The sequence below is a fragment of the Centropristis striata genome, chromosome 9 (genome assembly GCF_030273125.1).
Source record: "Centropristis striata isolate RG_2023a ecotype Rhode Island chromosome 9, C.striata_1.0, whole genome shotgun sequence".
NCBI lineage: Eukaryota > Metazoa > Chordata > Actinopteri > Perciformes > Serranidae > Centropristis > Centropristis striata.
This window is the reverse complement of record NC_081525.1, coordinates 1,479,938-1,495,464: the sequence shown is the minus strand read 5'-3', so window position 1 is coordinate 1,495,464 and position 15,527 is coordinate 1,479,938. Positions and strand designations below refer to the sequence as shown.

Sequence of the window (15,527 nt, the reverse complement as noted above, 5' to 3'; positions counted from 1 at the left end):
CACACACACACACACACACACACACACACACCTACCTACCTAGAGAAGCGTCTGTTTTGCAGCGTGCTGGAACAGATCAGTCTTTCATGCTGCACCAGGCAGAGTGTGTGTGTCTCTCTGCGTGTGTGTGTGTGTGTGTTTCAGTGTGTGTGTGTGTGTGTGTACCTTTGCTCCCCTCTGGTGTGTGTGTGTGTGTGTGTGTTTACCTCCCTCTCTGCTGCTCTCTGCCACGTCAAATGACTGTCTGGGTGCCTGGCTGGCTCCTCCGGGAGCCTCGCCGCCAAACAGCCTGAGCTGTGGTCACTGAGCTCCGGCTGAGGAGTCACACAGAGCACCAGGAGCAGCACCAGGAGCAGCTCCTTCTACTCCTCCTGCTCCTCCTGGGAGTCTGCTGGGAGATAAACGGGTTCAGGTGTGGAGGTGTGAGGAGGCAGACTCACCTGAGGAGACCAGCAGCTTTTATTAGAGCTGCAGCTGGAACATGAGTGGATATCTCTACAGAGGACGGTAAGACTCCCAGCTCCTCATGGCACTGTGTGTTTATGGATTCTAGTGTGTGTGTGTGTGTGTGTTCTTGTACGTCCTACATAGTGAGGACCGCAACACGTTTTTAACCAACAGAGTGAGGACATTTTTGCAAAGTGAGGACATTTCTGCCAGTCCTCACTTCTTTAAAGGCTTTTTTTTTTTTTTTTTGAGATTTCAGACTTTGTTTTAAGGGTTAAAGGTTACATGATAATGATAATTAACTGAAACTGTATTGTGTGGTTACAAAACTAACTAAAATTATAGTGAAAATATCCTTCGTTTTCCTCTTTGCTAACTTTTTTCATACATAATGAAGATGGATCAGACAAAGGAAATAAAGGCAAAATTTACTGTGACCTCTTTTAAACAAATACCCCATTACAAAAAAACTAAAACTAACACTAAAATGAATAAACACTAAACTAAAACGAGCAAACTCACTCTAAAAACTAATAAAAACTAACTGAATCTGAAAACAAAAATTCACAAAACATACTCACACATATACAGTTCATTAAGAAAACAAAAAAACACAAAATAAGGCATTCTGCAGCTTTACCCTCATTTCTTTGCTCAAAACATCTTTTAAATTCCCTTCTGAATCCTGATTTCTTACATTTAATAAAGAAGCGATATGGAAGTCCATTCCAGTAAACAATAGCTCTGTACAATATAATAATAGTTATTTTCAGTGTATTGTCCAGGTCTAGGTAGTCTGAAACGTGTACGTGTGTTCATGAAGGTAAAGTGACTAGAAAAGCAGTAAAAAGCAGATAAATGAGGTAAAAAGTGTGTTTGTGATGCAGAGAGGACCTTTGTTCCAGTGTTACATAACGACCTGCTGCTGCTGAACGCTGGCCACCGATTGGCTGAGCTGCTTTCTGTCCTTTCAAAGTAAACTTCTGAATTATCTTTGTGAGCTATACGGTCAGTTTAACCTCCTAAAGCCTGAAAGAGACACACAGTTAAACATGTTGTTAACCCTTTGATGCACAACATCAGTCAAAAATGACCCACATTCTTTCTATCTTTGCTCTTATCTTTTGAAATCCATTTATTTTATAATTGAATATTCAAAATATTCTTTGAATATCTTGGTTTTTTTTTATTACAACAGATCATTATTTCCATTTTTCCCTTCATACTTTTTTCTCAAGTTAATTGGGGAAAACCTGGAATACTCATTGATTAAATTAATTTATTGCAAAAATATAGAACATAAAAACTCAGTCGGGTCACTTTGGACCCATTTTGTGCATCAAAGGGTTAAAGCTGCAACATTAAGTCAAGTTTAATATGTTAGAAACAAGTTTAACTTTTGATTAAATTGATTGATTAATCACCATCTAGTTAATATATCAGCAATTTTCTTTCAAGTGTAAATTTTTTTAACTGATTATTGAGGTGCCCCATTTATTTCAATATCAAAAACTCAATAAACAATGCCTATTTTATTTATTTATTTAACTGTATTGAATACATATATTTAAATTGACATATATTCATATAGTTTTACCTCATATATTTATTTTTTATGATTTATTTTATAGACATTTTAGTGTATTTTATTTATTTATTTATTTATTTATTTAACTACATTTAATACATATATTTAAATTGACATATATTTATATAGTTTTGCCTTATTTATTTATTTTTTATGATTTATTTTATAGGCATATTTATTTTATTGTATTTTATCTATTTATTTATTAACTATATTGAATACACATATTTAAATTGACATATATTTATATCGTTTTGCCTCATTTATTTATTTCATGATTTATTTATAGACATATCTTATTGTATTTTATCTATTTATTTATTTATTTATTATTCACTAAAATGACTTGTTTTACACTGTTAATTTTTCAAACTCTAGACTCCATGTTTTAATGGTTGAACTGTTTCTTCAGATTAATATATTCTAGATGTTTTATAGTTTGCAAAAACATTATTTTTTACACATTTTCCAGTGACATATGTGGAAACTTAACTTCAGTATGAAATAAACTCATACGACTTTAAACAGTTTGTCTAAAAAGCTTGTTAAAGTCTGTATAATGTCTGAACCAGCAGCTGCTCAGAGAGTTAAACTACAATATATTTCCTTTTATTGTGAAGTTGCAGCAGTTTAAAAGTGTCTCAGCGTCTCGAATGATTTCATTTTGATTATAGTCTACGACTTTTCTCCTTCCACAATGAAAAGAACTTCAGTGGAAAGTGGAGAAAAGAACTTTACAATGCTTTTTATTCTCTATTCTCAGTGTTTATTCTGAGCAAACTGTGTGCTGGAGCTGTTTGACTTGATTCATTGTCTCAAACAGCAGCTGAGCTCTGACTTCTTGTTCTGGGTTCAGTCTTTGTTGTTGTTGTTGTTGCTTCTGTTTATTAATCCTGCAAACAGCTGAAACGCTGCAGACGCTTCACAGGAACGAGATAATTATTATGTCGTAGACGTTATAACCAACAATTTCCCTGTAATCAAGTCATCATCTAATCCAGAAATAATGACTCAATAATCAGGAGCTGCAGTGAGTCAGAGGATCAGAGTGTTTGTTCCCACCGCTGATATTAAAATTAAACTGCACTGTAAAAATTAAATGTTAAAAAAAGGTAAAAAAAGTTACTATGGCAGCAAAAGTTACCATCAAAAAACTGAAGACAACCATCAGTTATTTAAGAGATAATTTATTTTAAAAAATACAGATAATACACAATAAATATCTGTTGTAAACAAAGAAAATACCTGACGAGTTACTAAAGTTATTTATATATTTTATTTTTATTTCAATATGACAGTCAGTGTTTGTCAACTTTTGCTGCCAGACTTTTTTCTTTATTTTTTTCTTATTTTTCTTTTTTTTTTTTTTTTTTACCAATTTTTACGATTTTTTCCACTTTTTTAAAAAGCATTAAATTTGAAGTTTTACTGTCAGAAAAAAAGAAAGTTGCCTAAATTTTACATTCAGCAATATGATTTTAATTTTTTGTATTTTTTTAACATATAATTCACTGTAATTAAACATAAAATACCATTAAACAATTTAATAATATTGTGTATATATATATATATATATATATATATATATATATAAACATATATATATAAAATAGATGTAAAGATGACCAAAAAAGGCACAAAATGACCAAAAAATGACACAAAATTATCGAAATAGAAACAAATTGACCAAAAATAGTTTTAAAATGATCAAAAAAGACACAAAATGACCAAAATATGACACAAAATTATCGAAATAGACACAAACTGACCAAAAATTGGTGTAAAAATGACCAAAAAAGACAAATAAAAATACATTTGTTTGGACAAATATAACGATAACAACAAAGAGTTTAATTAAAGAGCTGATATCTAGACATTTATCACGGTTTACTTGATAATAAACAAAATCATTATCAATAAAACCATGTTAAATGTCAAAAAAGGAGGACTTTAAGCTAAATCCTGGTCCAGGAGCTCAGAGTCCTGATCCTGATCAGTTTGTAGGGTTTGATGACGAGTAAACACACATGAGAGCACAAATGTTGTTCTCACACAACAAAAGGAGTCTTCAGGTCAAAGTTCAGCTGCTCCAGTCTGCAGCTGTCCCACCACGTGTCCCGACAGCGTGGAGGTCCTCACAAACACACTAGAGGTGTTAAAGGAGTTAATGAGTGAATCTTTCTGCTGTGGACCTCTGGTTCCTGTGTTCTGAGACTCGTTCTCACCTCGACGTGACTCTCCTCCGTCTGTCTGATCTAGATAATAAAAGAATCTTTAACAGCCGTTAGATCTGCTCTGACTTCATCTGCTCATTGATTATTCATGGAGCTGTGAGGACTAATGGGCATCAGGACATGGAGCTGTGAGGACTAATGGGCATCAGGACATCCTGCCCAGTTCCTCTGATCCTTAAAATCCTCCTGATGACCAACACTGAGCCAGACAGAGACTCTGAAGCCTGCAGACAAACAGGCTTTCATTTATTTTAGGGAAAGAAACTTCTTCTGTTTGTTTTCTTTAAAGAAGTACACAAAATATACCAATGACAGAAGTAATAAACTTTAAAAACAGACATTATCATCAGAGTTTGAACTTTCTGACGGTCCTTGAACACATCATTAGTTATGAATGTTTCTGTTTTAAAAAGTGACCAAAACTTGTATTAAAATGTTGATATTTGTGTCAGAATCTCTTTATTCTACATGAGTATAGAGGACGGGAGAGGCTGTTTACACAGAGCAGAGAGGAGAGGACAGGAGAGGCTGGAGACATGGCAATACTTCAGTGTACAATATGTGGAGAAAACTGTTTATGTAATTTTATGTATTTTTGGTAATTTTGTGTCCTTTTTTGGTCATTTTAAGCATTTTTTGGTCATTTTCTGGGTATTTTAGTGCAATTTTTTACTCATTTTACATAGTTATTTTGTGTCTTTCTTTGGCAATTTTATGTATTTTTTTTGTCGTTATGATTTCTGTCATTCTAACTGTGTTGTTCTGCACAAAGACATGTTTGAGTTGTTACAACTTCTTGTCATGATTGAGCTGATTCCATAGAGCTGCAGGACTTATAGATTCATATAGATTTTATATATTACAGTGAAATAAAAGAACACAGAGAATAAACTGTAAAAGAGGTAAAACCCCTGAAGCTGCTGGTTGTTTGCAGCCTGAGGGTTTGGTTTGCTGCTGGATTCTTCCACTCTGTCTCTGTTTACTGTTCTCAGCTGAGTGATGGCTGTGTGACCTGAAGCATGCGCTGACTCACATCCACCAGGGTGTGAGTCTGTTAGTGTGTGTGTGTGTGTGTGTGTGTGTGTGAGTGTGTTAGTGTGTGTGTGACAGGCCGGTGGGAAGCTCTGGCTCATCTCTGGTCTATTTCTGTTCCCCCTGTGCTCTCTGAGGACTCACCAGTCTTCCCAGTGACGCTCAGACCTTCCTCACCTCGTTCCCATTACTGTGGATGAACTGGTTTTAATGGTGGAATAAGGATCCTGATGCTGGTTGTGTCTCCTTTCAGGCACTGTGCTGCAGAGAAACGGGCCCGGCCCAAGAGCCTCGGACCTGCCATGGGTGAGTCAACATCCTGAATATATTTAATATTTAATATTTAATCTCTCATCACTGTGTTCTTTGATGCTCCCAGTCAGCTTTACTGGTTTATTTTCCTCCTAAACACTCATTACTGACCACCTCTGCTGCCCTGGGCACTAATTATCTGTGTGTGTCGACACTCTTAAGTCTCATGAATGAATCAGTGTGTGTGAACAGCCTCCACCCCTTTAATAGGTGTGTGTGTGTGTGTGTGTGTGTGTGTGTTGTCTACTTCACAGTCTACTTACAAACAGCTCGGCAGGTAAAATTAGTCTTTTTTACAGGTACTTTAACTGCCTCAGTGAGGATTTTTCCTTGATTTGGGACCAAAAGTAGAAAAAATTGGGATTATTCTGAAATTATTTTGAGTTTTTGTTACTTTCCTGAAAGAAATGGCACGTTTTAACGACTGTAAAAGGAAGTTAAACTCAGGTAAGAGTCTGTATTTGACTGGAAAATGTAACTTTAATTGTTTTTGTTTGATTGAATCAGCTGTTCAACAACACTGGCAATTTATTGGGAGTAATTGAACTGGAAATTGAGCATTTTCTTCTATAATTAGAACATGTTTACATGTGAAACTTTACAGTTCTGGCTACTTACAAACAGCTCGGCAGGTAAAATGAGTCTTTTTTAAGATTGTTTAACTGCCTCAGTGAGGATTTTTCCTTGATTTGGTACTAAAAGTAGAAAAAAATAGAATATTCTGAGACCGAACGTTCTCATCTGTTTGTGGATTTAAGAAAAAAACAGGAATTATTTTGAGTATATGTTACTTTCCTTAAAGAAGCGGCACGTTTTAATGACTGTAAAAGGAGGTTAAACTCAGGTAAGAGTCTGTATTTGACTGGAAAATGTAACTTTAATTGGTTTTTGTTTAACTGAATCAGCTTTTCAATTTATTGGGATTAATTGAACTGGAAATTGAGCATTTTATTAGATAATTAGAACATGTTTACATTGGAAACTTTATAGTTATGTGAGTTCCTTTCTTGAGGAAACTGTATGAGCTGTTAAATTGAAGTGACATCAGTTTGTTGTTGTTATTGTTTGGGTTTTAATAGACGCTTTAGTTTGTTTCTTGTTCGTCTGTTTATTGACAGAAAGTCTCTGAGGGTCAATAATAAGAATTAATTGATTGAAAGTGATCAGTTTACCTGATAAATGATGTAAAAAATGTTTCAGTCTGTTTTAGTGTGAACAGGAAATAGATCACAGACAGTTAAACTGTATTTTTTGTGATTTCTGCTGCATTTGTCTTGAGTTTCAGTTGTTAAACTCTTTGGGGGAATATTTATTGTACCTGCTTTGTTTCCAAGATGAAGAGATATTTTTTGGGAATGTTTGTCGAGCAGTGAAGAGATGATTGAGGGTTTCTGTCATTAACTGTATCTGACTTACTCTGAGAACTAAGATGTAATAAAATCAATCCTCTGATCATTTAGAGACGTTCCTGCTGCCGGGAGGTTACTGAGTGAACTTTTATCTCGTTCTCATCCCGACTCGTCAGATTCTGACGCCGTTTCACAGTCTGATAGATGCTCAGGGAACATTGAACACCTCACAGTTGGAAAGAAAGCAAAATAATCACGTTTCAGCATGTTAAAGTAACGGTTTAAGGCTGGACGTACAGGAGGAAGAACAGTCAATACAGGTCCTCACAAGTCCAGTAACACAGCGTAGTAATGTGTGTGTGTTAGCATGGTTGTAGCGGTGCGTCATCCATCAGTGTTGTGTAACATTTGGTCTCCGTCCAACTCACCGTCCACCTTCATGTTGCTGAGCAGCTTTTTAATAATATTTAATGTGCCGCAATTTAAAGGAACCGTCAGAAAGCTGCAGGCTGCCAGATCTGTCTTGATTACACCGCTCGGGATCTGGCACCGCACCACCACCCCCCAAAACCCCCCAAAACCCCCCAAAACCCCCCACAACACCCCAAAACCCCCCAAAACCCCCCAAACCAACCGGCCAACCAGCTTCTAACAGAATAAAACACAAACTATTGAGTGGAGCTTTCTGGGAACGCTCCGAGCTCTTTACAGATGATAAGTTTGGCTTTGAGACGTCTTAAGACCTCTGGAAGAGTTTCAGCTGGACGCTAATATACTCTGTGAGTGTGTGTGTGTGTGTGTGTGTGTGTGTGTGTGTGGACACGGCCCATATATTGAGGTTTAATGGTGTTTTAATGAGGCGAGGGCTGATCAGGTCAGAGATTCTTCGAGGTGTTTTTACGTTTCTGCTCCGTTGTGTTTGACAGACGACTCTCAGAGACTCCCAAACTATTTTAAATATGTGAGTCGGGATTATTGATGATGCAGTTCATAAATTAATTTAATATATTTGCTTGGAACACAACCAAAGAGACAAACCTGCTCTGTTCTCTGTGTAATCACTTTACTTTTATGCATGTTTCTGTTATGCCAATTTAAAGAGGCAAATGTTAATTATTTGCATTTTTCTGTATCAATGTTAGTTATAGTTCACGAAAACTAACGAAATAACGAAAACTAGAATTGAAAAAACATTTTTGTTAACTGAAATAAAAATATAAACGAGAGTTTTAAAAAAAACGATAACTAACTGAAACTGTATTGTGTGGTTACAAAACTAACTAAAACTAACTAGAATTATAGTGAAAATGTGCTTCGTTTCCGTCTTTATCAACTTGTTTCATACATAATCGAGTGTTTCTCTTTCTCCACCGCTGAGTGTGTGTATTCCTGCTTTGTGGCTTCCAGGAGAAGCGTGAGTGAAATTACCGTAATGACACCATGTTGTCTGTAAAGAGAAACTTCTCAGCTTTCAGAAAACATTAGAAAATTTCCGATAGCGTAATCCGTTTAGTTATTATGGTAATCCGAAGTGAGCTTGAGCAAACATGTCGTCGGCAACACTCGTGGATAAGCCGAAGGAAAAAAAAGACAAAATCTTGCACCCAGCACATAGCCCATTCCAAATGAACTAAAACTAACACTAAAACTAATAAAAACTTAACTAAAACTAGCAAACTCACTCTAAAAACTAACTGAATTTGAAAGCAAAAATTCACAACAAAATTGAAACTAAAACTAATGAAATCTCCAAAACTATTATAACCTTGTTCTGTATGATTGACTGTAATTTTACTTGTTGGAAAATGTATAAAGAAAAGCAGTGTCTTTAGAGGATAAAGAAATCGGATATGAAATGTTTCTGGATCAATCTGAATATTATAACAGTCCTCCTGGTCCTCGTCCCCCCGAGACACATTGCATCCTTTGCACTAAACTTACAGAACATTGATCGTATAAAGAATCGTAAAGTCCACCGAGTAATGTCTGCTGCAAACCAAGAAAAGGAATGTGTAGCTTTCCCAAACATAAGTCTGGTTAAGTTGACTAAATAAGAAGTCCAAGCAGGTAAACAACTGTCCATAAACGTCTCCAACCACTAAAACACTCAATGGAACTCAAACAATATGCCGACGACACAATCTTCTATAATCTTATTAACTTTCACACAAATCACATGTTCTACATCAGCAAACGAAGGTAAAAGTGACTCGTAAAGTCCTAAAAGTTCTCAGAATAAACAGTTCAACAGTTCAAAGACAAGTAAGCAGCTTCCACCTGCAGATGAAGAACATGTGAGTCGGTCAAAAGCTCCTCCGCCTTCATTCAATAGTCGTATTTTCTTGTTTGATATAAATCACCTGATCAGACTGTTGAATGGGCTTTTATGGGTTTTCATTGAAACAGGTACAAAAGGTTTCCTGTCCATTCAGTGGCTGATGACTGTTTCTTTACTTTTCACTTTCACTTTTGGAGGTTTAGACACTGAGAAAAGCTGCCTTTCATCTGAGTGTGGCTGCAAAAACACTTCTCTAAGGTTAGGGTGGAAAGTTCCAGGTTAGGTGTTATAAAAGAGTTTAAAATGTAAAATAACTGCACAAAAATGCAAAAAATTAGTAGTTATGAGGACAACGTTTATACTGGAAGAGACATAGTTGCATAAAATCTGATGCACTGAAGTTAAGTCATGTTACTTCACTGAAGACGACCTGGATCTTCTGTTGGTGTTTAAACTTCACTCTCCTGCTCCTGGAAACTTAAAATAAAACTAAATATCATTGAGTCTCACGTAAAAACCCCTCATACGAACAGATCCATTCTTATGTGTCTTCATGTGCAGTTTTCCATAAATAAATTCTGTATTTGATTGCTGTCAAATTTGATATTGATATAGGGGTTTTCAAACTCAAATTAATTGAGAGGAAGTAAAGATAAGAATATGAAAATGTTCTTGCAGGAGGCCCAATGTTTTTCACTGCTGTCTGTCCAGTCACTCTCCTGACAAACTGCACATAATAATAACATAAATTATTCTGCTGTTGCCCTGTTTTCGTGACATATACTGTGTATAAAATGTCCTTATTGGGAAAATAAAGTGGAAATAAAAGAGAGAATCCAATGACAAAGCTCACACGGTTCTTCAACATGAAGCCCAGAGTTACAGGATGCACATAACTTCTTCATGACGTGAAGACATAAAAATGAAGCAACATTGAGTCTTTCCATCAGCTTCCCTCTAAAGTTCTGGCTTGAAACTACATACTGGATTTTTTTTTATGATATTCGGCCCAGTAAAACTGGAGATATTGTCAAATATATTTAGTATAAAAAAAAAAAGAACTAGATATTATCCACATTTTACCTGTTATATGTTATATTTGCAACCTGTGTTCATATTTGCAACATGTACATTGTGTGTGAAACATCATTTTCGAGGTCAGATTTCATGTTTTCCTTTGTTTATTTTGGGCACAAAATTTTGATCAAGTAAGTCAAAGTTAAACATTAATTATCAGGACATAAAGGTGAGGTGATGCTGAAAAAACTGATACCAACATGGCATGGTAAAAAAAATATTAACAGATTTTTTAATATCACATAATACAGTGGTTCTCAACCTTGGGGCCGGGACCCCAATTGGGGTCGCGAGATGATTTCTGGGGGTCGCCAAATCATTTTGGAAGTCAGCTCTGTCTCCACTGTGTTAAAGTGTTCATGTGTTTTAGTCTTTTTGGTCAATTTGTGTCTTTTTTGGTAATTTTGTGTCTTTTTTTTGGTAATTGTGTGTCTTTTTTTGGTGATTTTGTGTCTTTTTTTTGGTAATTGTGTCTTTTTTTGGTGATTTTGTGTCTTTTTTGGTGATTTTGTGTCTTTTGTGTCTTTTTTGAGTCTTTTTTTATCATTTGGTGGTCAATTTGTTTCTTTTTTGATCATTTGGTGGTCAATTTGTGTCTTTTTTTGGTCATTTTGTTTCCTTTTTTTGGTCATTTTGTGTCTTTTTTGATCATTTTGTTTCTTTTTTGGGTCATTTTGTGTCTTTTTGGTCATTTTGTTTCCTTTTTTAGTCATTTTGTTTCTTTTTTGGGTGATTTGAACTGTGCGTGTGAGATTGTGTTCAGTGAGCGGGGGTCGCGGACAACATGCATGTTAAATTGGGGGTCGCGACTCAAAAAGGTTGAGAACTACTGACATAATAGCCCAAGATTTCAGAGGGTTAAAGATCTGTCTGATTTGAAGTATTCATGTCTCTCTTTTATTTTCTATCTCTGCAGATTTCTCGTGTGATGAAACAGGAAAAGGCCCTCCGGTCCAGATGCACAGCCTGAGAGAGTTTGAACAGGTAAGAGCTGACAGGAAGCTGTTGCTGTTTGATGCTGCTGTGGTTAGAAGAAGAGTTTCTCCATCAGAAACCGTGTGTTGCTGCTGTGTCCAGACTTGTCTCTCTCTGGTCTAATCACAGTGTACTGTAGGTGTGTTTGGAAGATGATGTGGCAACTGAAACTCTGACGACGTGACTCAGATTCTCCTGTTTCCCTCATCACACACACACTTTTAGGATCATAAAGATGTTGTAACTCCAGGTTTTTTTCTGCTTCCGCCCCTGATCCTGATCCAGGTTATTAAAAACCAATCTTCTGGTTCATAATCCCTGTCAGATATCCATGTTTCAGTCCAGTAGAACACAGTTAGAGCTCTGTGTTTGAATGGAAAGATGTGTTTTGAGCTCTGAACTGATCCAAAGAGTCTCTGTTGGCTTCAACCTCGTTGAAGTGATTAACAGGATCAATCATTTGTGAAATGTGTCCAGTACTGAGCGAGAGAGCTGCAGCTGTGAAATGGGCTGTAATGTAATAATTCGGGGTTATTACCCTACAGTTATGGAGAAATTATCATTATTAGACCATTGTTTTCTTCAGTTTCTTGTTCATTTTAATGTCTGGTTCAACTAAAGGTTCATTTGTTTGGACAAATATAATGAAAACAACAAAAATAGCTGATAAGAGTTTAATTTAAGAGCTGATATCTAGACATTTAACATGGTTTTATTGATAATAACCAAAGTCATTATGAATAAAACCGTGGAAATGGTAGTAAGTTTAGTGAATAATATTCAGTCCAATCTGGACCCGATAATCTGAAACTTTCTCACTCATTTTTTGTTGGAGGCACATTGTTGTTTGGTGGCTGCAGGCCTCATTGATCTCCATTTATTCTGGACCTGTTTCAAAACTGTTGTCACCGTTAGTCTCATGATAAAATGTGTCTCTAAAAGTGTCTCTGTCAGATGTTGCTGCTGCTGTTGGATGTTAAGAACTGATTCCAGATTTCTGCACAGAAAAGATGAAGAGTTTGACTATAAAAGCAACTTTTTTGATGCAAAAAAAATCTTTTGGTTGTTGCTCATCAGTTGTGAAGATTTGCTGCTTTTTACTCGAAATAATCTCATTATTTATGTTGTATCAGTAGTGATGTTGAGGTTTGAACCGCTGGTAGACAAAACAAACATTTTAAAAGTTTCACTTTGCAAAGTATTATCATGAACTGTTTGTATGATGCAACTGTCAGATGTTGCTGCTGTTGTTGGATGTTAATGATTGATTTCAGTGTTTTAATGGAGCTGGATGCTGTTTGATTGATGAGTAGAGAGGAGAAGTCTCTCCTCTTCTGCTGTTTGATGCTGTTATGAATTACACATATGATTTCTGATGATTTAAAAGATCATTTTGCAAGTTAGGAGAGTTGCAGTTTGTTGTCATAACATTTAGTTTTGTGTATTTTTATCCATGTTGGAGTTATGATAAATTCTGCTGCTCTGTGGTTTGACCTCTTACTCACATTCAGCCCTGATTTAATCATGCAAAACACTTTACAGATAGATAATTCAACACTTTGCATTGTGTGAAAAACATCAGAGCTTTTCCAAAAGTGGATTTATTTATGTGTCAACCTTCAGAGACATGGCTCAACATATTGAAAGTGTTTTCTCTGACATATTTTCCTCTTTATGTTATTTAACAGCACCAAAAGTTTGTGACTTTTTGTGTTTTGAAGGCTGAGAATGGCTGTTTTCTTTAGTTATTGATGATCTGTGTGGAGTTATTGGACAGATTCCTGCTGCTGATCATCAGGATGCTGCTACATTATGGATCATAAAGTTGTTTCCTAGCAGAATTTCACCTTAAAGAGCAGACAGAGAGGAGAGAGAAGCACTTTTCTGCAGCTTTGTTGTCTCACTGTGGACACAAACTTTCGATTTGTGAAGTTGTACAGAGTTTCCATATTTCTGCAGAATCCCTGCTCTCTGATTTGATGTGCAAAACAGTGTGTTGTTTGTGACATATTTTCCTCTTTTACGTTATTAAACGGCACTAAAAGTTTGTGCCTTTTTGTGTTTTAAAGGCTGATAATGGACAGATTCATGCTGCTGTTCATCAGGATGCTGCACATTATGGATCATAAAGTTGTTTCACCTTAAAGAGCAGAAAAAGAGGAGAGAGAAGCACTTTTCTGCAGTTTTCTTGTCTCACTGTGCACACAAACTTCAGAGTTTCCATTATTCTGCAGGATCTCTGCTCTCTGATTTGACCTCAGCCCTAATCTAATAGTGTAAAACACTTTACAGATAGAGAATTCAATACTTTGCATTGTGTTAAAAACATCAAAGCTTCTCCAAAAGTGGATTTATTTATGTGTCAACCTTCAGGAACATATTGAAAGTGTTGTCTCTGACATATTTTCCTCTTTATGTTATTCAACGACACTAACAGTTTGAAAAAGTGCACATAAACTTCAGATTTTCCATATTTCTGCAGGATCCCTGCTCTCTGATTTGACCTCAGCCCTAATCTAATAGTGTAAAACACCAAGTTTGTGACTTTTTGTGTTTTGAAGGCTGAGAATGACTGCTTCCTTTAGTTATTGATGATCTGTGTGGAGTTATTGGACAGATTCATGCTGCTGATCATCAGGATGCTGCACATTATGGATCATAGCGTTGTTTCCTAGCAGAATTTAACCTTAAAGAGCAGAAAAAGAGGAGAGAGAAGCACTTTTTTCTGCAGTTTTCTTGTCTCACTGTGGACACAAACTTCAGAGTTTCCACATTTCTGCAGGATCTCTGATTATATAAAGCCTCACACAGAGATCCAGAGTCAGACGGAGATCTATGAAAGCTTCATATGCAGACGAGCGTTCAGCACAGAAAGCCACACGGCTAAATAACGTCTGAGCTCTGCTCTGGTCCCCAGCCAGAGTAATGGATTCTGGGAGCTCTGCCAGGTGCATTATGGGTCTGATATAACTCTGGAGGTGCTCGCTGCAATTACCCTGCTGCCTCTCAGAGAAGGAGGAGCTGTGGGAGGTGGAGGGGGGGAGGGATAATACTGAATTAATGTTTGGGTCTTGGTTTCTTTGGGGTCTTGGTTTCTTTGGGGTCTTGGTTTCTTTGGGCTGTTGGTTTCTTTGGGGTCTTGGTTTCTTTGGGCTGTTGGTTTCTTTGGGGTCATGGTTTCTTTGGGGTCTTGGTTTCTGTGGGGTCTTGGTTTCTTTGGGCTCTTGGTTTCTTTGGGCTCTTGGTTTCTTTGGGCTCTTGGTTTCTTTGGGGTCTTGGTTTCTTTGGGCTCTTGGTTTCTTTGGGCTCTAGGTTTCTTTGGGCTCTTGGTTTCTTTGGGCTCTTGGTTTCTTTGGGCTCTTGGTTTCTTTGGGGTCTTGCTTTCTTTGGGCTCTTGGTTTCTTTGGGGTCTTGCTTTCTTTGGGCTCTTGGTTTCTTTGGGCTCTTGGTTTCTTTGGGCTCTTGGTTTCTTTGGGGTCTTGGTTTCTTTGGGCTCTTGGTTTCTTTGGGCTCTTGGTTTCTTTGGGGTCATGGTTTCTTTGGGGTCTTGGTTTCTTTGGGCTCTTGGTTTCTTTGGGGTCTTGGTTTCTTTGGGGTCTTGGTTTCTTTGAGGTCTTGGTTTCTTTGGGCTCTTGGTTTCTTTGGGCTCTTGGTTTCTTTGGGGTCTGGGTTTCTTTGGGCTCTTGGTTTCTTTGGGCTCTTGGTTTCTTTGGGCTCTTGGTTTCTTTGGGCTCTTGGTTTCTTTGAGGTCTTGGTTTCTTTGGGGTCTTGGTTTCTTTGGGCTCTTGGTTTCTTTGGGCTCTTGGTTTCTTTGGGCTCTTGGTTTCTTTGGGGCCTTGGTTTCTTTGGGCTCTTGGTTTCTTTGGGGTCATGGTTTCTTTGGGGTCATGGTTTCTTTGGGCTCTTGGTTTCTTTGGGCTCTTGGTTTCTTTGGGCTCTTGGTTTCTTTGGGGTCTTGGTTTCTTTGGTTTCTTTGGGCTCTTGGTTTCTTTGGGCTCTTGGTTTCTTTGGGGTCTTGGTTTCTTTGGTTTCTTTGGGCTCTTGGTTTCTTTGGGCTCTTGGTTTCTTTGGGCTCTTGGTTTCTTTGGGGTCATGGTTTCTTTGGGCTCTTGGTTTCTTTGGGGTCTTGGTTTCTTTGGTTTCTTTGGGCTCTTGGTTTCTTTGGGCTCTTGGTTTCTTTGGGGTCATGGTTTCTTTGGGCTCTTGGTTTCTTTGGGGTCTTGGTTTCTTGGTTT

At 37.0% G+C, this 15,527-nt stretch overlaps 1 protein-coding gene across 1 annotated transcript in view; it reads left to right on the top strand.

Annotated features, from left to right (window-relative positions):
• The first annotated feature begins 203 nt into the window (after window positions 1-203).
• LOC131978312 (myomegalin-like) overlaps window positions 204-15,527 on the top strand; it is a 102,951-nt gene continuing 87,627 nt past the window's right edge. Inside the window, exons 1-3 of the mRNA XM_059341924.1 lie at window positions 204-507; window positions 5,555-5,607; window positions 11,234-11,301. Of these exons, the coding sequence (XP_059197907.1) occupies window positions 482-507; window positions 5,555-5,607; window positions 11,234-11,301 (147 nt within the window). The 5' untranslated portion in view covers window positions 204-481. The remainder of the gene's footprint in view (window positions 508-5,554; window positions 5,608-11,233; window positions 11,302-15,527) is intronic.